Source organism: Chrysochloris asiatica, unplaced genomic scaffold, assembly GCF_000296735.1.
Source record: "Chrysochloris asiatica unplaced genomic scaffold, ChrAsi1.0 scaffold00268, whole genome shotgun sequence".
NCBI classification, from domain to species: domain Eukaryota; kingdom Metazoa; phylum Chordata; class Mammalia; order Afrosoricida; family Chrysochloridae; genus Chrysochloris; species Chrysochloris asiatica.
In genome coordinates this window covers 401,458-423,919 of record NW_006408786.1, presented here as the reverse complement: position 1 = coordinate 423,919, position 22,462 = coordinate 401,458, and the positions used below count along the sequence as shown (strand labels likewise).

The window sequence follows — 22,462 nt, the reverse complement described above, 5'->3', positions numbered from 1 at the left end:
AGAAGACAGTGGGGGTGATGTTTGGAGAGAGGAAGTGCCAGGATCTCTGGCAGGCAGAGGACAGTCTGGCAAGCTCAGAGCCCTGCAGAACCTTAGCCCAGGCCAGGCCCTGTGTGTCTCTGGTCTGCTTGCAGGCTTGAATGAGGCTGACCTGTTAAAAGAGTTCATGAGTGTGTGTGCCGCCCCATCCCTACAGAGGGGCGTGTAGGGCCTGTCTGTAAAGGATTCTGTTCTGCTTTGACTGTGTTTGGGGGGGGTGTGGGATGGTGGGTGACTGTGTGTGTGTGTGTATGGTTTATGGAATGGGTTGCATGTGACTGGTCTCTGTGTATGTGTGTGTAGGTTGTTTGAGAGTTTATATGGCTAACCTATTCATGTCTGTTGTGGTGTGTGTATATGAGGTCTGTGGCTAGATTGTGTGTGTGTGTATGAGGTCTGTGACTGGTCTATGTGTGTACATATGTGTATCTGTGTGTATGTGTGTGTGAGAGATCTATGGCTGCATGTGTGTGTGCACATGCTTGCACAACTGGACAGGTTCCATCAGAGTGTCTCTGTCTAGATGTGTTTATGAAGGTCTGACTGTGGCCTGTGTCTCCCTGTGCTGGGTGTGTCTGTCTGGGCAAACCATGTCTGTGAACGTGTCTGTCTTTGGGGGGATTGCTGCAGTTCATGTTACCTGTGAGGTGGTGTATGTGTCTAAGGCTGTATGTAGTGTGATGTTCCTTGGAGCGTCTTTGAGTGAGTGTATATGGGTATGTTGGGGCTGGGGCTCTTTCTAATGCTGGAGGTGTATGTTTACCCTCTCTGGTCTATTTTTCCATAGGTTAATGTTTGTCTTTGTTGCCCATTTTTGAGCTTTTTGAGTTGGTGATTTTGTTAGTGTATAGTGTATGTCTTGTTTTCTCTGTCAGGATCTGATAAAGTGTGTGTGCATGGATGTAAGTCTGGACACATCTTGTACTGTTCTTGGGATGTTTGTGCTGAGTGGGAAATATTTTCCCTCTGAGTTGATCAACACGCACATCTTGCCTGCTTGTGTTAGACACACAGTTCTTCATGTGTGTGCTTGTGTATCTTGTCCTTGCACCGCTGGCTTGTCATGTTTGTCAATCTGAGTGTAAGCATGCCACAGTGTCTTGCTGTGTGTTTCTGATTTGAATGTCAATGTGTGTTTACCTTGTATCCATGTCTCACACACACACACAGATAAACTGACTAGGCACACAGGTGTCACCCTTGTGTATGTGCTTCTGACCTACCAATACCTTTTTGTGTTTAGCAGCATGTCTTGCTTATGGGTCTGCCCTGTTACTATCTGTGTGTCAGCTACCACTGGGTTGTTTTATCCAGACATGTCTGACCCCAAGTGGATTCTTGGCTGGCATTCTCTCTGTGGCCAGGGTGACAAGAGTTTGTGTGTCTGGACTGGCTCTCTCGGGGTGACTGTGTGTGTGTACACTCCTTGATCCCCTCCTTGTCTGGCCACCCTGGGCGTGTTTACTCTGCCCCCAGCTGATGGATGTCTGCCCTGCCCCAGTAGGGACCTCCCGTTTGTCCAGCCAGCAGTCCACAGGATGTTCCCGAGACACTGTCTCCATCGGACATCCCCTCCCCTCGGGCTGCCTTGGGGTCAGAACCCAGGCGTCCAGGCTGGCGGGGTGGGGCCATAGTGTGTGTGGGGGGCCCCTGTTAGGCCCAGGGAATGAAGGTGGGGGGTGGAGAGGTGACGGGCCCAACAGGTTCCGCCTCATTCCTGCCCCGCCTCTCACTTCCTGGGTGCCAGCCTGGGGCAGGGGGTGGACAGGATGAACCCCATGGCCTCAGAGCCCTGGGTGGGGCATGATGTGCCCCACAAGGACTCACTTCTGCTGGGCACCCTCACACCCAGGCCTGAGAGGTCCTTATGCTGCCCAAGCCCCTCCCTACTCCTGTGCCCAGCCCTGGATTCAAAGCGTCCCATCCATTATTCACTTAATCCTAACAACCCAAAAAGCCAGGACAAATTATCCTCCATTTCCAGACGGGACACTGAGGCTCAGAAAGCAACGAGGGTCATATCAAGGTTTTGAACCAGCTCTGCCAGTTTCTCAAGACCCCCAGAGCTCACCAGCTCACCAACCGCCTTCCCCCTCTCTAGAGATCAAACAAGTGGAGTCCGGGGCTCAAAAGGGACTCGGGGGCTTGCTCTGAGTCAAAAGGGGCCACTGAATGAAATGAATAAGAAAACGGCTTTAACTGTTTCATTGCCAAGACGACGACTCTGCCAAAATTTCCTGTGGGCTGGGGGTGGGGAGGGAGCAGGTTTAGAAGCTGGGTTCCTTGATGCCTGGGGTGGTGGGGAGGCCCTACCAATTGGGGTGGAGGAGCAGATAGAAGGAAGTACCTCCAATGACCTTGGCTTAAGGGGGCTTCTCCGAAAAGGCTTCTCCTGCCTCCTTTCAGCTTTTTGGCTAGAGAACCGCTCCTCCGGAATACAAGATCCCCACGACTTGGTTCTCAGCTCCCACTGTCTAGAGGGGGTCCCATACTCTGCAGCCCCCTCCCCAGGGGCCTGAGTCATACATGGGGGAAAGCCACGAGGGTGAGTCACGGGGGTGGAGAAGGGGGAAGAAGGCCAGCTGCGGCCAGGGGACCCCCAGGCTGGCGTGAGTCACGTACACCCTAGCCTCACTGACCCTAGCCCCTTTCCTCGGAGGAGACCAGAAGCGGGAAGCTCTTAGTCGGTGGCTGGAGCTGGCAGGGTGCACCGGGTGAGAAACTGGCAACTGGGGGATCTCAGCTCGAAGGGGGCTCCCTCCCAAAGCAGGGACGGCCCCTTGCGCCGGGGAAGCCCCCACGCCACGCTGTTGAGAGGCCACAAGTTTCAGATAGACAGGAAGGAGTTAACGGCGTCCTCCTCCCGGATTTCACCGACTCTGAAAGTCCCGGACAGGGCGGGGCTAGGCCCCACGCGCCCCCACATTGGCAGTCCGTGCCCCCACCCTTTGTGGTCTCCCACACACGCGCGCGCACGCAGCCATGCAGCCACCCCCACCCGCTCGCACGCACGAACGCGTCGGGCTCCACGCACGCAACGACCCCCGTCGTGTCTCACGTCACGCACGACGCACACACCCCCGCAGCGAGGGGAGGGGCGCTCCCAGCGGAGAGCAGGCAATAGGACAGCCGCCCCTGTATACATCTTCACCTATCCCCCCCCCCAGCGAGCAGCCTGAAGTGACTTTGACACTCACACACACATACAAGGTCATGAACAAACCCTCAGACCCAGACCCACAGTGTCATAGAGACACACCGCTAGTAGAAATCTTTACAAGACCAGCCAGCCCTGCGGTAAACGTGTACAGGAGTACACGGTCACACATGGACACGCACTAAGCCACACGGAGACGCAAATAGTTAGAAACATTCACATATTGTTTGTGGCAGGGGCACAGAACCATGTTCACGCACACATCCACACATCCTGATAAAGCCAACATCAAGACAAAGACAGTCAAAGGCTGACACAAACATAGAGTCATATGCATACTCATAAACAATGTACAGGTAAAAAGAGATACAATTGAAGCCACACAGATAGATATGCAAGAGTCAAGTTGTCACATGGTTATGGCACACCATAACCATACAGTCACAGAAACAAAGGCCAGACACAAGGTTACGCACAGGAACACCCAGATTGTCACAACATAGACAAACTAAGGCCACACGTGACAGGATCATATTATACCTGAACAACACACAGTGAAGACAAAGTGGGAAACAGTCGCACATATAAACAACAAAACCACTGTTTGTCACAAACTCACTTCTCACACAAAAACAGACACAAAGATACAGGCGTAAAACAAGATCCTATATAGTGGAGCATGTGGTGGACATAGACACCATCATTGTTGCTGTTAGTGTCATCCAGTTGGTTCTGACTCCTGATTGGGATATCAAGTCAGAGTGACTGTTCCCCTGGCTGTGGATGTTCCACACAGACAGAAATGGAGTCACCAACCTCCACTCCATCAAATCACATACAAATAGCCAGTTGCATACACTCCCAGGTCCCCATGACACACCAAGCCCAAGTAGATGCAGACATTAAGCACACAGAATCATAGACAATCTCACACCTACACAAATTCAAGCACATGGACACAGAGACACAAGGATGGAAGCGATGACCCCAGGGAGTTCCTGGCTGGAAGTCTGGGTCTGGGGTACAGGGGACCTGGCCTGCCAGAGGCCCCTATGGAATGGGGTCCATCAAGTAGCTATAGTCAGCCAAAGGGAGGGGGTGGGCCATTGTACTCCTGTTGTATGAACCCAGGGTCCCATCCATCCCAGCCCTGATGACTGGGTCCCTGCCCTGATGTGAAGGCCAGTGGGGGTGGGCAGGGGTCCAGCTGTGGCCGCAGGGAGGGGTTGAGTCACCAGCTTCCCAGCAGTTCAACCCAGGCCCAGCTGTTCCTGGAAACAGACAGGAGGGGGTGGGGTCCTCAAACTGGCTGGGGGCTACTGGTCCGGATTGCACAAGCCAGGACTCCTGGTCTCTATGGGATGAGAGTGTGTGGTTATGGCCTCTGCCCCAGATAGAGGCATCCACACCATCCCCCAAATGGAAGGTTTGTTTCTTCTTTCCCTGATTTGAAGGTAGCCAGATCCCCTCAACAGTGGGGCTTCCAGCATCCTCAAAAATAGGGAGTTTTGGTCCTCTCCCCTCCCCTGTCCCCAACATGGGCCTCCCTGACACCCTCAATGAAGGGCTTGTTGCTTTTGTCCAAAATTGAGGGCACCCAAACTCTTGCCTAAATCTGGGGACTCTCAAATATCCTGACAATATTCAAACAATTAAAATCCATCACTCAAATATTCCGAATACCAGGGTTCCTCTAGACAGCAATATTATCTATTATCGACACTATTTGCAAGTATGGGAACCCCAACCACAAATATTCAGTGTTCTCAGCATACTTGTCAGGACTGGGTCTTGGCCCTCCCAAATTTCGGGATATCAACCCTCAATCCTTGTAATTTCCGTGGTTCCGGGCTCACTTCCCATTTCTACATATGAAAAAAATGACCCACAGTGACAGCGCCCACTCTTAAGATGGGAGAGGGATGGGGGAGCAAGTGGCAGTTGTTCCCACGCTAGCAAGAAGGCAGCAGCCCAGCCTGGAAGATGGCACTATTGGCCTTTGTCCCTACCCCCCACCCCTCTTGCTTCTTGGCCGGAGACTGGAAAACAACGTGGGAGGAGCGAGGGGGTGTGGACAAGCCTGACGCCCCCGCAGCGTGCGTGCCTGCGTGTGTGCGTGCGTGCATGCGTGCGTGCGTGCGTGCTTGCAGCTGCCGGTCTGGGAGGGCTGTAATTGGTGTCTGGTTGCAGGGAGACTTCTTTGTGCATTGAGGGAAGAGCTGTTATCACCTTGCCCACCCCACAAAGGGATTGGGTGCCCCAGAGAGACTGTGGGTAGGGGGAAGTAGCACCCCCTACCTTCTGACCAGTATCCACCCCAAGACAGGATTCGCCTCTCCCTCTGGGAAGTACCATCCGGTGGGATCTGTATAGAGTTTCTGAGGCTGTAAATCTTTGCGATAGCAAATATCTTCATTTTTCTCCCGTGGAACTTCACAGTCCAGTACTTATCGTCTAGAGTCACCGCCTTTTCATGCTCTGAATATAGCCAACCTTAAAAAACCAGAAACACCAAAAAGCCCTAGGGCAGAATAGAACTGAACCCTAGGGTTTCTAACGCCGTAATCTTGTGGTTCTGTAGGATAAGCACCGGGCGGCGAACAACAAGGTGTACAGTTCAAACCCACCCGTTGCTCCTTGGAAACCCTGTACAGGGTCACTATGATTTGGAATTGACTCTACAGCACTTAACAACAATCTTTATGAAAGCAAACGAGCACATCTTTCTTCAGTGGAGTAGCTGTCACCCCTGACCTGTCCTTTCGTCATCAGTCAAGTGCTTAATCACTGCGCTACCAGGGCACGTATCTCATTATTGCTCCTTACCCCGCCTGCCCCACGAGGTCAAAGGGCTCTTTTCTACTTACTCCTTCCAAAGCAGAGTCTACCCACGGCCTGTTTCCTCAACTGCGAATCAGGAATTAAAACAACATTGTTGTTGTTAAGTGCGGTCGAGTTCCTTCCAACTCATATTATGTATAGGGTTTCAGAGGCAGCTGGTGGGTTTGAACTACTGACCTTGCCAGGTTAACAAGCAGTCCCGTGCTTTTCCTACAGCATCACACCAGTAAGATATTTAAATTGCTTAGCCAAGGGACTGTAAACAAAGTATCTAATGCATGGTGAATGCGATTTTATTGTTACCCACTATGCGTCTGTCAACTGTGGTACTGTTGTAGTTAAGTGCCCAATACAGGGTTTTCGAGAAGCAGCTGGTGAGTTTGAACTAGTGACCTTGCAGCTGGCAATCCAGTGCTTATCCTAATGTGCCATACCAAGACTCTATGAATTGGAAGGCACTACACAATAGTTGGAATCCTGGTGTGGCGCTGTGGGTTAATGCGCTAGACTGCAAAGCCTTTTTAACTGCAAGGTTGGTGGTTCAAGCTCACCAGCCGCTCCTTGGAAACCCTATACAAGGTCGCTATGGGTTGGAATCCACTCAACGGCCCATAACAACAAAACAATAGTTGCAACAATGGACTCAAATATACCAAGGATCATGAAGAGAGAACAGGATCGCTCAGTGTTTCATCTGTATTGGTAGAAGTAGGGCCATTTATAACAACAATTACTGTTACCACATTCCTTTGAGCCCCCTTCACCTTGTGCTCTGGCATCTCTTGAAGAGCACACGCTTCGTCCCTGAAGGGGCTCATCCCCACGGTGTGTGCGCCCCCTAGTGGGCTCAGTGTGACACGCCGTTTCAACGGAAAAGTAATGTTAGGCGTGGGTCTCTGAAGAGTGGGAAGCACAGCACTGCTCAGTAGGGGATCATTCAGGCTGGGTACATGTCTTCTATCGCCCAGAAATATGTCGGGATGACCTTTCCTGCCCCCATCCTAGTACCATATCTTGGTTCCCTAGTCTACTCCTGGGGCAAGTTACAATCACCGAGAAAAGCCAATTAATATCTGGCGGATTGTGTGGATTATGACAAGCTATAGAAAACATTGCAAAGTATGAGTATTCCAGAACACTTAGTTGTACTCATGAGAAATCTGTACCTGGACCAAGAGGCAGTTGTTTAAACAGAGCATGGGAACACTGAATGTTTTAAAATTGGGAAAGGTGTGTGACAAGGTTGTATTCTTTCCCCATACTTATTCAACCTGTATGCTGAGCAAATAATACGAGAAGCTGGGTTCTATGAAGGAAAATGTTGTATCAGGATTGGAAGAAGATTCATTAACAACCTGCGATATGCAGATGATACAACCTTGCTTGCTGAAAGTGAAGAGGACTTAAAACATTTATTGATGAAGATCACAGAGCACAGCCTTCGGTATGGATTACATCTCAATGTAAAGAAAACAAAAATCCTCACCACTGTACCAATAACAACATTTTTATCAATGGAGAAAAGATTGAAGTTGTCAAGGACTTCATTCTTCTTGGATCAACTATCAACACTCAAGGAAGCAGCAGTCAAGGGATTAGACTACGTATTGCATTAGGCAAATCTGCTGCACAGGAATTTTTTAAAGTGTTGAAGAGCAAAGATGTCAGCTTGACCCAAGCCGTGGTATTTTCAATAATCTCATATGGATGTGAAAGCTGGACAGTGAATATGGAAGATCCTAGAAGAATTGATGCCTTTGAATTGTGGTGTTGGAGGAGAATACTAAAAGTGCCATGGGCTGACAAAAGAACCAATAGATCTGTTTTGGAAGAAGTGCAGCCTGAGTGCTCCTTAGAGACCAAAATGGCCAAGCTTCGTCTCTCATACTTTGGACATATTGTCAGGAGGGAACAGTCGCTGGAGAAGGATATCATGCTGGGTAAGATGGAGGGTCGGAGAAAGAGAGGAAGACTCCAATGAGATGGATTGGCCAGGTGGTGCCATGGATGGACTAAAGTGTGGCAGCGGTACTGAGGTTGGCCCAGGATCGGACATTGTTTCGTTCTGTTGTGCATGGGGGTCGCTATGAGTCGGTTCCGACTTGATGGCACCTAACAACAACAACTACAACTCTGGTGGTGGTGGTAGTTATGTGCCGCGGAGTCGGTTCCGACTCATAGCAACTCTGTACGGGGGTTTCGGAGGCTGTAAATCGTTACGGGAGCAGAAAGCCTCATCTCTCTCCCGCGGAACAGCTGGTAGTTTCGAACTGCTGATCTTGAGGCTCACAGCCCGATTCATAACCACTACGCTACCAAAGCTCCTTATCCCACTCTCTGAGGAACCCTGATATGGGAGTCTCCTGGTGTGGTGCTGTGGATTAATACGCTGAACTGCAAAATCGGCTTGAACCGAAAGGTCATGGGTTCAAGCTCACCAGTCGCTTCTTGGAAACCATACACAGGGTGGCTGTGGGTCAGAACTGACTCTATGACACTTAACATTGCTTAGCCAAGGGGCTGTAAATAGTATATAATGCATGGTGAATGCGATTTTATTGTTAAGGTGCCCTGAATAGAATCCTAGTGTGGAGCTGCAGGATAAGCACTGGACTACAAGGTCGGTGATTCAAACTCACCATCCACTCCTCAAAAACCCTATACAAGGTCGCTGTTTGAACTGCAAGGCAGTTCAAACCCACCAGGGGCTAGACTAGGGGTTACTATAAATCGTAATCACGTTTGGTTTTTTATTTTCTGTAAGTCAACACGCACACTAAAGCTCCAATCATAGAAAACTGTCACGGCAGTAAGAGGGCGGTGATTAAATAGAATTCCTTACAGTTTGAAGGAAGTGAATACGTTTGTATAAAAGAGTGTGGCAGCTCGGCCTCAGATACTGATTGTGAAGTTCCCCTACCCCCAAAAGAGCCGGGTAGGAGGGGCGGCTGACCACCTTTGGGTTGCGTAAGGCTGGAGTAGACTGACCTCTAGAGGCAAGGCAGACACATGAACTCTGCCCGGAACCAAGATGGTGGAGACGAAGGCGAGAGGGCAACGGAAACCGATCACATGACGAGGGAGGGCCCTGCGTTTAGGGGGCGGGGCGGGGCGGGGCTCTAGGCCGAGCGGGAGGTCGGGGCTACAGGCGCTCGCTAGTGGCAGACCCAGAGGTGGCTGCGGCGGCGGCGGCTCTGTAGCCGGGGTCGATTCCAATCGGAAGCCATGAGTGTGGACAAGGCAGAGCTATGCGGGTCTCTGCTCACCTGGGTACGTCGGGGGCGGGGCCGGGGACAGGTGTGCACCCGCTATTCTCGCCCCGGAGTCCCGACCCTGGCTCAGCCCGCCTCTCTGTCTGGGGCTGGGAGTAGGAAGGGGTCGCGGGCCTATGGGGCCGTTGGACTCTGGCCTGAGCACCCGCCCCCATCACGTGGCAGGTCGGCTTGGAAAGACCAGGTGAGGCCCCGCCCCTCTGTGGCTGGGTCACGTGGGGCAGGGGCACAGGTGAGGCGATTGGTGACGTTGTTCCTGTGAGGTTCAGATGACTCCTGGTTCCGCCTTCTGGTTGCTTGGGGTTGTTGGGCAAAGGTGAGGTAAGGTCACGGCCCTTCTGGTTCCAGGTGAACAGAGCCCACCTGGTGTGGTGGAGCAACAGGCTAGTCCCAGCACTAGGCATGAAGATCCTGCTGACATATCTCAAAGTATGCAAAAAGGGGAGTGGCTCGGTGGTCCCTGAGTTAACACATCCCCTTCTGCTTTCCTGTCACCTCAGTTGCAGACTTTCCACGTTCCGTTCCTCTGTGCCAGCCCACAGGACCTGAGCAGCGGCCTTGCAGTGGCCCATGTGCTGAACCAGATGTGAGTGGGGCTGAGGGGGAGGGTCCCAAAAGGGACCCAGCCAAGCTCATGCCACCTTCTCACCCCCAGAGACCCGTCCTGGTTCAACGAGGCATGGCTTCAGGGCATCTCAGAGGACCCAGGTCACAACTGGATACTGAAGGTGACAGGTGGACTTGTGACTGGGGGACAGGCTGATGAAGACATATGTCCTGGGTGATGCACAGACAGACCTAGGGAGGGAGACAGGTGTACAGTAGCCAGTCAACCAATTGTTCTTATTCACTCTGTTGAACACCCACCCACTGCCTGCCAGGTGTAGGGATGAAGCAAGGAAGGAGATAGACCAAAACCTGCTTTTACACTAGCTGACATCCTAGTGATGTGGGGAAATAATACTTACATAAACATAAAGAATTCATTTTCAATGGCAGGGAGTCTTAGAAAGAAAAGCAGGAGCATGAGAGCTACTGAGGTGGCTGGGTGGTTACTTGAGATGGGCTGTTCCCCACATGAGATTAAGAAGAAGGGCATTCCAGGTATGTCGTTGGGGTTTTTTGCCATTGAGTTAATCCCCACTCATAGCTACCCTGTATGATAGAATTGTCCCTTAGTACATCCTAGTCTATAACCTTTCTAGGAGGAACTCTGGTGCTGCTGTAGGATAAGCAGTGAACTGGTAGCCAAGAGGCTGGCAGTTCAAACCCAACCCACCAGCTGCTGTGTTGGAGAAAGATGAGGCTTTCTGCTCCTGTAAAGATTCATAGCCTCAGAAACCCTCTACAGGGTTGCTATGAGTTGGAATTTACTTAATCTTTATAGAGGTAGATTGCTAGGTTTTTGTCACTGTTTACATGACTGGTGGATTTGAACTGCTGACCTTTCCTTTAGCAGATGAGTGCTTAACCATTGCATTATTAAACCAAACCACCCAAGCCCACTGCTGTCAAATTCATTCTGACTCATACCATACTCCTAGGAGTAGAAGTGCTCCATTGAGTTTCCTAGGCTGTGAATGTGTACAGGCACAGATAGGCATGTCTTTCTCCCTTGGTAGCATGTGGGTTTAAACACTGACCTTTCAGTTAGCAGTTGAACACTTAACTACTATGCCATCAGAGCGCCTATTGCAAGTATATATATATATATATATTTTTTTTTTTTAAACCCATTGCCACGCAGTACAGACCCACTTACTATTATTGTAGAATAATCTATGTCTGTCTTCAATTTTATTAGAGTTAGATTCAGGTTTTTCAAGGCTTTTTTATTGGGGGCATAGATATTTATTATGGTTATACCCTCGTTTTCAGTTGACCCTTTAATCATGGGATAATGTCCTTTCTTGTCTCTTATGCTGGTTTTTGCCTTAAAGTCTATTTTTTCAGAGATCAATATTGCCACTCTTGCTCGTTTTTTATTGCCATTAGCTTGAAAAATTTTTTTCCACCCTTTAATTTAGAATTTATATTTGAATTTGAGTGTAAGGTGTATCTCTTGTAGGCAGTATATCGAAGGATCCTGTTTTCTTATCCATTCTGCTACTCTCTCTCTCTTTTTTAATATGTTTTTATTGTGAGGTTTACATGGAAGAATATCAGTTTTACATTCATCCTATCATATTTCGTTTCATTGCAATGATTACAATCCCCTCATGCATCATCAGATAACCAAAGGGTACACCCCACAGGCCCGCCCCCCGGCTGTCAGCACACAGCCCCTCTCCCTCCTTGAGTTTAGTGTCCCCAGCCACTCCATCTGTACACGTTGTCTCTGTACTCTCTGTCTCTTGACTGGTGTGTTTAACCCATTGACCTTCCGTGTAATTATCGATAGATATGAATTGATTGCAGTCATTTTGCTGTGTGTGTTTTTTGTGGAGCTGCTGGTTTCATTGTTTCATATTTTTTCCTGTGCTGTGTTCATTTTTAGTGTGCTTTTTTTCTTGTCAATTTCTTCATATTCAATACAGACTCTCAGTAGCTCTGTATAGGGTTTCCAAGACAGTAAAGTTTTATGCAAGCAGACAGCCTCATCTTTCCCATACAAAGTCACTGGTGGGTTTGAACCACTGACCTTCTGATTAGCAGTCCAGTGCTTATTCAGTAGCAGCACCAGATAAAGGCTCCGAAGTCATACATAAGCTTGGTGTGATGGGGGAATGGCAGGGAAATTAGACCAGAGAGTATAAGAAGGTGAGAATGGTAGATGAGGTCATCAGGGGCCTGGCAGGCCTAGGGTAGGGATGCAGGCTGACTATTTTAAGTGCTATGAAAAGTCAAGGAAAGGTTGGAGCAGAGGAAAGACACAACCTTGCTTGAGTTTTAGAAAGCTCCCCCTGGTGGATTGGAGAGTAGTGGCATGTAGGCAGCATAGTGGAAGCTAAGAGGGCTGAGACAGTAATCCTGGGTGTGAGGGGGTGCAAGTAGTGAGAAGTGATTGGATTCATGGGAAATGTGAACCAAGATGGTCAGGTGGACAAGAAGCACAGACTGCCATGGAGAATGTCCCCAAGGAGAGGGTACCTTCAGAAAGAGAATGGGGGCAAACTGAATAAGATGACCAGGGATTGCGAGGGGAGGTGGAGAAAAAAAGGATGGAGCTGCCTGACCCCTTCTGGGGGGCTGTGGGCCATTAGACATAATGTCCCATGTCCCTCCCTAGGCTGGTAATCTGAAGAAGATTCTACAGAGTCTGATGGAATACTATCAGCATGTGAGTAACTTTAAAGGAACTCAGCAGGTTCGGATGGAGGAGAGTGAGGGTCTGTGTGTCCCTGATACCAACTTCACCCCTGTCCTCAGGTGCTGGGACACCCTGTGTCTGAACAACACCTCCCAGACGTGAACCTCATTGGTGAATTCTCAGACCCTGCAGAGCTTGGCAAGCTGCTTCAGCTGGTATTGGGCTGTGCCATCAGTTGTGAGAAAAAGCAGGGTATGAAGGGGGCAAGAGAGTCTCCAGGGGACAGCCTGAGGAAGTCTTCCACCCTCCCCAGCCTGGCGCATTCAGGTCTCAGTCTCCCTATCTTGATCCCCAGAGCACATCCAGAGAATCATGACGCTGGAGGAATCTGTTCAGCACGTAGTGATGGAAGCCATCCAGGAGGTGGGTGGAGATGCCCAGTGTGTTGAAGAGCATCAGGGCCGGGGGAACTGGGCACTGGCCCTGCCCTGGGAAGGTCTGGGCTCTGCTTGGCATTTGGCTGTGCAGACATGTGTCTTGTGTGTCTGCCAGCTCCGAACAGCTCCAAACTACAAGGCAGAAGGTTCAAAAGACTCAGCCATCCTGTATGATTGACACAGGGCAGCATTAGGGGTTGGGGTGATCGGGGAGTGCTGACCTTGGGGAACAGGAGGTTGGAGAAGGCCCAGCTTATCTTTATGCTGCCTTCCCCCAGCTCCTGACCAAAGAAACCTCAGACTCCCTGTCCCTGGAGACATATGGGAACTTTGACAGCCAGGTAAGAGGTGAGGAGGTGGTTTATTAAAGTCAAAGGTAACAACTCCTCAGGCCCGCCTAAGGAGAAGGGCCTTGTCCATAAGCCTGTAATCCACCTCCTTCCATCAGGCACCTAGCTTCCTCCCTTGCCAGGTTCCTAGTGTTCTGAATGGCCCTTCCCCAGTCCCTGGGGTTTCAGCTTTCTCTCCTTAAATCATGAGAGTTTCTAGGTCCCTTTCTCTCTGAGTCTAGAAACCCCAACCTTTCTTCTCCCAATCCCACTTCTGGATCCCTGAGTTCCCTGCCTATTCCCTCAGTCCCGCAGATACTACTTCCTGAGTGAGGAGGCGGAGGAGGGGGATGAGTTGCGGCAGCGCTGTCTGGACCTGGAGCGACAGGTGGGGCCAAGGTGGGGGACACTAGTGCTCCTGGGGCAGGGTCCCCAGCATAGCCCCCTACTGGTTCCAGCTCGCCCATGCCCAACCCCATCCTCAGCTAGTGCTCCTGTCGGAGGAGAAGCAGAGCCTGGCCCAGGAGAATGTGGTACTGCGGGAGCAAGTAGGCCGGACAGAGGGTGAGGGGGCCATGGGCCTCACCGCCAAGAAGCTGTTGCTGCTACAGTCCCAGCTGGAGCAGCTGCAGGAGGAGAACTTCAGGTGTGGCCAGGTGGACAGAGGACTGGGTAGACTAGGGAACCAGGTGGGTACTGGCCCCTCCCTCACGTGGCCCCTCACACCCTAGGCTGGAGAGCAGTAGGGAGGATGACCGTCTGCACTGTGCTGAGCTGAAGCAGGAAGTCACTGAGCTGCAACAGCGGAACCAGGCGCTGACCAGCCTGGCGCAGGAAGCACAGGCCCTGAAGGATGAGATGGATGAGCTGCGGTGAGTGGTGAGCCCTGAGTCCCCACCCCACACAATGCCCTGTTTCCAGAGTGTCCCTCCAATGTCACAGCATGTCTGGAACCCCCAAATGCCCCATGTTGTTGTTAAAGTGCTGTCAAGTTGGTTCTGACCCATAGCGACACTATATAGGGTTTCTGAGGAGTGGCTGGTGAGCTTGAACTGCTGACCTTGTGGTTCAATGACAGTGCTATACCAGGAGTCCCCATGAGACCCCATAATGTCTTCCAGACTCCACCATGCCCCCTGGATTTCACAGTAACCCTCCCCCCCGACACTATTGTACCATCCTGCACCCCTCATGTCTCCTGGACCCCACTAAGCTCCCTGAATCCCTAGTGTTCCCAGGACCCCACACTACCTCTTCAGTATTACCCATATTGTGCCCTTCAGATTCCACAGCATCCCTGTGACTTTGACAAGCCTAGGCCCCTCACAGTATTCCCCAGACGTAATGCATTCTGGGCCAAGTCACATCCTGGTCCCATGCTGCCCTCCATAACCTCTGTAACCCCAAAGGTCTTGGTGGACCTCCAGAGCACTCACCTCCTAGACATTGCTGTCTCCAAGTGTGATTCTCACAGTATCCCTATGATGCTAAAGTGCCCCCCCACCACACACACACACACACACACAGTGCCATTGCCTCACAGGCTCCCCCTGGAGGCTCCTCAGCCACTTCTGGGCCTCCACTACCCCCCACTACAGCCTTCTGTGTCCCCACAATTCTATTCCTGAGGATCCTGAGCTAGGGCTCTGGTTCTAACCATTGATGCCTGGCAATTCCTCACGACCCCAAAAGGCCACCAACAACACCAGCACCCCCATCCCCATGACCCTTTCACATTGAACCCAAATGCCCCAGCTGAACCCCCTCGCCTGCCCGGAAAGCCTCCTAGCCTGACCTCAGGCGCCTGCCTCCCTGCCCCCTCCCTCAGGCAGTCCTCAGAGCGGGCTGGGCAGCTGGAGGCCACGCTGAGCGGCTGCCGGCGCCGCCTGGGCGAGCTGCCGGAGCTGCGGAGGCAGGTGCGGCAGCTGGAGGAGCGCAATGCGGGCCATGCGGAGCGCACGCGGCAGCTGGAGGAAGAGCTGCGCCGGGCCAGCTCCTTGAGGGCCCAGCTTGAGGCGCTGCGCCGGCAGGTGAGGGCGGGGCAGGCAGTGGGAGGGACAAGGGGCGGGGCTGGGGGCGGGAGAGTTCCTGCGCGGTCTCAGCACGGGGCTGTCAGCCCTGAGCGCTCACCTCATTTTCATATAGGCCACGCGCCTTTAGGCCTCCCTCCCACCCCAGGTCAGCTTCTCAATCTGGTCTTGTAAGCCCTGTCCCTAACTTAAACTGCTGTGCCCCCTTAAGTTCTTTGCGCGGATGGGGGTTGGGCGTCCGGGAGGGTATGGAGTGGAGAGTCTTCCTGGTCCGCCCCCCTTCACCCTGTATTTAGTCCCTACCCCTCCTGCCAACCGTGTGGCGTCCATCCTCTGTTAGGTGCAGGAACTGCAGGGGCAGCGGCAGGAGGAGGCCATGAAGGCTGAGAAATGGCTCTTTGAGTGCCGCAACCTGGAGGAAAAATATGAATCAGTGACAAAGGAGAAGGAGGTGAGGCGTCTCAAACCCAGCCCTGAGCCCTGTGGGGTAGCCCAGTTCCTCGGAAGCTGAGGGTTCTTCTTGTGGATCTTATACCCCATTCCTTCAGCGGCTGTTGGCAGAGCGGGACTCCCTGCGAGAGACCAATGAGGAACTACGCTGTGCCCAGCTGCAGCCTCGGGGGCTGACCCAGGCTGGTGAGCTGGACCCCCACCCGGGGGGACCTGAAGACTTGGACCTGGAAAAGGGTTACCCCAACCCAAACCAAACTCAGTGTCATTGAGTTTATCCCAACTCATCATGAACCTAGGAACCCTGGTGGCCTAATGGCTGCAGGTTCAAACCCACCAGCTACTTGGTGGGAGAAAGATGAGGCAATCTGCTTTTGTAGAGATTTGCAGGCTCAGAAACTCTATAAAGCAGTTCTGCTCTGCCCTGTCATGATCCCTGTGAGTCACTCAGTATTAACAATGACTCTGACTGGACTTTAGTAGGTTTTTGGTTGTCATAGTGACCCTATAGGACACAGTAGAACTGTCCCAGAGGGTTTCAAGACTTTAGGGAAGCAGACTGCCACATCTTTTTCCTGAGGAACAACTGGTGAGTTTGAACGTTTGGTCTTTCAGTTTACAAATGTGTTCTTAATCACTGCACCACCAAACCTTCTTAGACTACTTTTTTTCCCCTCCCTTAGAGTGCTTTTAAGGTAGGCTAAAAGGACTTGTCTAGGCTGGGGGCAGAGCTAAAGTCTGTGAGGGAGGCTAAATGAGAAAGGGGCAGTTTGGGCAGGGGCCTCTCCTCTGGGGTTCAGGAGCAGAGCATCCTGGCTCCCTTTCTATCCAGAGTGGGGCTGTGTTAAGCCAGGCTTTTGGCCAAACTTCAGCCCTAAACGGGATTCTTGGAAAGAAGACTCTTGGAGGAGTAGAGAGGTGTGGCGTAGGGGTATGCAGAGACCTGAGGAATGTCTTTGTATTCTTCAGACCCCTCACTTGATCCCACCACAGAGGCTGTGGAAAACTTAGCTGCAGAGATCCTGCCTACTGAACTCAGGTAACCTGGGGGCTGAGAGCTCTGGCCCCACCCAGGCCTGCCCTCAACCCACCACCAGTGCATGAACCTTATTCATTCAGTGTGGACTCAGTTCCTAGGGTCAGCCCAGCTCCTAGCCCCGCCTACTCCTCTAATCCTCCCCTTACCTGGCCAGGGCCCCTATCCCTATTCCACAACTGCGCCTTTGCAGATCCATTGTCAGTGTACAAATTATGTCCAACAAATGTGGCCACACTCCCAGTGCACAAATACTCTGCCAAGCTCTGCCCACATCGCTCTTGGCCTCCAATTCCCCACCCACCACTAGTTATGTTCATTCTAGCTGGTACCTGGCTGGTCCCTAGAACCCTCACCCCACCCTTAGCTGTACCTCCTGCTTCTAGTTCCAAGCCTCTGCTAGCTTCAGTCCCCTGTGCTTTGCCCACCCCAGCCCTGCCTAACCCTCCTTCTCCTGCGCCATCTCCACTGTTCTTTCTCCTGTAGCCCTGCCCACTCTGGCTCCCCACTTAGTTGCCCTCAGCACTCTCCCTACCCATACTTAGACCCCGCTGCCAGCACCCTGGTCCTGTCGTTTCCAGAGCTCTGTCCCACCCCCACTCCCCGCCCCTCCCTAGGGCGTGCGGGCTAGCTAGTCCTCAGCCTTGCTCACCCTTCACTGGACAGGGAGACACTCCTGAGGCTTCAGCTGGAGAACAAGCGGCTGTGCCAGCAGGAGGCAGCCGACCGCGAGCGGCAGGAGGAGCTGCAGCGCCACCTAGAGGAGGCCAATCGCTCACGCCACAGCCTGGAAACGCAGCACCGGTGAGGGTTTAGCAGTGAGGGTCTAGCAGAAAGGGCCCCGTGGGAGCCAAGGGGATGGGAGAGGGGATACAGGCACTGAGCGGCCCTCACCCGGCAGACTGAACCAGCAGCAGCTTTCGGAGCTGCGGGCCCAGGTGGAGGATCTGCAGAAGACCCATCAGGAGCCTGGGGGCAAGAGCGACGATGTGAGTGCCCACCTCTTCTCTGTGTGACCCTCCCTCAAACCCTCCCAGTAACCCTCCTCTTTCTTCCCCTTGCTGCCTGATGCCCCCTGCAGGCCATTGTAAGTAGACTGGGCTGAGAGTAGCGCCTGACCTGGGAAGGGGTTTCATTCAGGACTTCTGAACTACTTACTCATCTCCTGCCTCTTCTCTTCCCGCTAGCCCACCCTGCTGAAGAGGAAGCTGGAGGAGCATCTGTGAGTCCCAGAGGGAGGGCATGGGTGGTGGGCGGTAAGGAGAGCCAGGGCCTGAATAAAGATGGGGGGTAAATGTGATGTGCTGTGGTGAGGGCGCTCAAGGAAAGGAGTTATCACTGTTTGGGTAGACCTCTGGGGAGCCATGAAAAGGGTTTTAGACATGGAGGGAATATGATAAAGTGATACTTTTCTTGCTTTTGATACTATATATATCTATATCTATATGAAACTAAATAGCTATCAAACTTATGCTTCAAAAACTAAGATGATTTTAAAAAAAGCAAAACTCCAAGACTTATATACCAAGCTATACAGAAACAAGCAGTGTACCTCCCAGCTTACCCCATTGGCTCAATTTCCACCCCCATTCCTATCAGTTTGTATGGAAACCCTTCAGCATTTTACTAGCCAATGCAAGTGAATGTGAATACAGATTTTTAGTCTCATCTCGTATCTATACAAGTGGTGTCATGATATGTATCCATCTGTAATTTGCTATTTCTGCTTAATAAATTGGCTGGAAATTTACCCATATGAATAAATACATTGTTGTTGTTAAGTGCCATAGAGTCAGCTCAGACTCATAGCTACCCTGATTAGAGTGTCCGAGGAGCAGCTGGTGGGTTTGAGCTGCCAACCTTGTGGTTTGAAGTCTAGTGCTAATCCTACAGCACCACACCAGGAGTCCACGAATAAATTTAGAAAAACAAAATATATATTTACAAGGATAGCAGATTTTATTCGCTGGAGGTCTGTGGAAAAATGAAGCCTAGCAGATGTTTTCTTAGTTTTCCCAGGATAAATTCCAGAGAACAGAGGATGGTTGTCTTGGGGCACTAGACTTTAATTCATCTGTAGAATTCTGGTCCAGATGGGCTGACTTGCCCCATTTTGTTTCTGAATATTATTATGTATGTAGCTGGTCCTTTCTGGCATATGTGATTTCAAATAATGCAGCAGAGTATAACTTTATGTGTAAATATATCACACAAGTGGAATTGGGTCTAAACATAAGCCTTTGTGATTTTTGTCCACTATTGAATGTTATATATACTATGTTCCCTGTCCACTGTGCAACAGTTTCACAGACAGAGTGTCTGTCAGAAGTCTTTGGTGTTTTGCCATCAATGACAGATCTGTGAAGCTTTGGTTAGCATCTCCTTCTACTATAAGAGATACACATTCTAGAAAGATCTCTCTGATGCCTGGTAGAGAATGAAACTGCAGAGTGGGGTTGGAAGAGGCTGTGGAGGGAGGATGGTGGCTAGGCCAGAGCTGAGGCCTGTGGGATGGGAGAAGGTCCATGGGGCTAGAAGCATGGAGATTGTGGCTCTAGTCAGTGACTGAAGAGCTATTACGGCAAGGTTATCTGGGGCTGGGAAACAGGCATAGAGGTCTTGGTGGCCAGAAAAGGAGCCTTTTGGGCCAGCTGTGGAGGCTGTGGCCACCCAGGAGGAGAGGAAAAGCAGAGCTTGGAAGTCAGCTTGCTGCTGTCCCTCCCCTGCTTGCAGACAGAAGCTGCACGAGGCCGATCTGGAGCTGCAGCGGAAGCGTGAGTACATTGAGGAGCTGGAACCACCTGCCGACAGCAGCAGTAAGTGGAACCCAGGAGGGACGTCCTACAGCTGGGGGAGAAGAGCTGGACCTAGAGCTGAGGGCCACCTCATTCCTCCCAGCAGCCCAGCGCATTGAGGAGCTGCAGCACAACCTGCAGAAGAAGGATGCAGACCTGCGGGCCATGGAGGAGCGGTGCCGCCGTTATGTGGACAAGGCGCGCACGGTGAGGATGCTGCAGGTCACCATGGGCTTCCTGCTGGGGCGCTTCAACATGGTCCCCACCCCTGCGCCTTCTGTCAAGTCTCAACTCCCATTGGCTTATGCCTCTCACCAGTGCATGCTTCCCTGTCCCACATTCCCACACCTGTGATGCTCCACTGTATTATTGACTCCACACTCCCACTGACACAGGCTGTCACATGTCACACACCCAAGATGGCAGAACGAGCTGGTAAGGTGAGCTCACCCTGGCTGTGTCTTCCCCAACTCCTAGATCATGCAGACCATGGAACCCAAGCATCGACCACCTGGGGCTGCACCTCCAGCTCTCCACACATTGCGCACACAACTCCGAGAGCGGGACGTCCGCATCCGGCACCTGGAGGTGAATATCCTTTTCCCTCACTCTGGCTCCACCTCTCCGGGCCTCTCACTGTTGCTTCCTTGGCAGATGGACTTTGAGAAGAGTCGAAGTCAGCGGGAGCAGGAAGAAAAGCTACTCATTAGTGCCTGGTATAACATGGTGAGTGCATTGTCACCGTGGCCAGAGAGGTGGGAATCCCATGAGTCACCTGACCTAGCCCTCTCCTCCCCCCTCCAGGGCATGGCCCTGCAGCAGAGGACTGGAGAAGAACGGGCACCAGCCCACGCTCAGTCCTTCCTGGCACAGCAGCGGCTGGCTATCAACATGCGCCGTGGACCTCTGGGACGCTCCGTATCCCTGAACCTGCGCCCCACTGACAAACACTGATGGACCTTAGCATCCTGTTGGAGCCTGGGGATTGTGACCCCTGCCCCTTGCTCTCCCAGATTGGGGGCTGGGGGAGGGCAGAAGACAGATAATGAGCCTGTTCTTTTTAGTTAGCAATGTGATTCTTATCCTAGATTCTCTCTCTGAGGTGAATGAACTTTGGGAGAGTCTGATTTTATATCTGAGACAAAGAATAATAAAGACATGAAATCTGCCTTTCCTGCACTCTGGGCTCTGAAGTGAGGGGGAGAAGGTGGGCTGGAGACTCAACTTCCTTTCCTTTTTGTTGTACCAGCACCAAACCACTGCTTTTCACCCTAGCAATAATGGCACTGATTTAAAACAACCACAACAGCAAATGCTGGTGAAGCTGTGCAGAGATTGGAATTCATCTACGCTGCTGGTGTGACTATAAAATGCTATAACCACTATGGGAAATAGGACGGCAGTGGTGGTGGTGTGCCGTGGAGTTCGGTTGTGACTTATGGTGACCTTGCACAGGGTTTCTGAGGCTGTAAATCTTTACTGGAGCAGAAAGCCTCATCTTTCTCCTGCGGAACAGCTGGTTGTTTCAAACTGCTGACCTTGAGATTACCATCTCAACTCGTAACCAGTACATATACCAGAGCTCCAATGACACAGTTAGCTTGTGGTACTTACATGGAAAAAGGATGGCACATCCTTAAAAAGCCAGAAATACACATACCATGTGATCCAGCAACCCCCACTCCCAGCTATATATCCTAGAGAAAGAACAAGTTGCAATAGACATATGCACACCAATGTTTATAGCAGCAATAGACATATGCACACCAATGTTTATAGCAGCAATAGACATATGCACACCCATGTTCATCACAGCATCATTCACAATAGCAAAAAGATGGAAACAGCCTAAGTGTCCGTCAATGGATGAATGAATAAACAAACTGATATATACATACAATAATAAAGTCAAATAAATCCATGAAACATTTCACAACATGGATGAGTCTGGAGGACATTATGCTGAATGAAATAAGTCAAACACAAAGGGACAAATAATTGTTGAGACGACTATTATAAAATGTTAAGAGTAAGTAGAAACATTGTAAGTAGAAACATTGTTTGACAGTAACCAAGGAGGGAAAGTAACACTAACTAGTTCATTCTGGGGAAGGGAAAGGCAATACAGAAAGCCAGGGAAGTCAGTATATGACCAAGGCAAAGAAGACAGTGAGAGGTGCACCAGAACAAAGGACAACTCTGGTAAATGCTGGAACATTTCTTGTGTAGTGCTAAAAGATAAGCTCTGGACTGCTAACTGCAAGGCTAGTGGTACAAACTCGAAAGCAGGGTTGCTAGATTCAGAACAACAGCAATATAACAATTCTGCTACAGCAATGATAATTAACAGTAGTTTGTGAGTAGATACCAAGATAAATATGTACACTAAATATACCCTTCTTTCCCCTCCTCAGGGACATGGTTGGTGACAAAGATTTCCTTGTCTCTTTGCATTTTAAAAATGTCAATAAAGCAGTAACTTTTCTTTTCCAAATAACAGAGATAAATATGTACACTAAAAAGATGAGGGAGGTTGTACTGGAATGTTCCTGCATACATATATATGTATGTTGTTGAGTGTTATCAGTTCACTTCTGACTCAGCACCCCGATGTATCACAACGAACAATCGCCCTATGCGGTACCATCTTTCCAATCTCTGAGCCCATTGTTACGGTCATTGTCGATCCATCTCTTTTTCATTGACCCTCTGCCAAGCATGGTGTCCTACTCCAGGGACTGGTCTCTACTGATAACATGACCCAAATACGTGAGATGAGCTCTGACTGTCTTTGCTCTTAAAGAGCATTCTACTGTACTTCTTCCC

At 50.9% G+C, this 22,462-nt stretch overlaps 1 protein-coding gene across 2 annotated transcripts; it reads left to right on the top strand.

Annotated features, from left to right (window-relative positions):
• Positions 1–9,262: 9,262 nt before the first annotated feature.
• On the top strand, positions 9,263–20,590 carry HOOK2 (hook microtubule-tethering protein 2). 2 transcript variants are annotated; one of them, XM_006874256.1, is made up of 23 exons: positions 9,263–9,307; positions 9,810–9,895; positions 9,965–10,037; positions 12,539–12,589; positions 12,679–12,811; positions 12,915–12,982; positions 13,275–13,337; positions 13,633–13,713; positions 13,811–13,971; positions 14,057–14,197; positions 15,154–15,355; positions 15,696–15,806; positions 15,904–15,991; positions 16,775–16,844; positions 17,508–17,645; positions 17,743–17,830; positions 17,923–17,928; positions 18,029–18,063; positions 19,575–19,657; positions 19,740–19,843; positions 20,114–20,224; positions 20,291–20,362; positions 20,441–20,590. In XM_006874256.1, exons 1-23 carry the CDS (start codon positions 9,263–9,265, stop codon positions 20,588–20,590), a joined length of 2,160 nt encoding a protein of 719 aa, XP_006874318.1. The 2 variants fall into 2 exon arrangements, with proteins under 2 accessions (XP_006874318.1, XP_006874317.1); XM_006874255.1 differs by lacking the exon at positions 17,923–17,928.
• The last annotated feature ends 1,872 nt before the right edge of the window (positions 20,591–22,462 follow it).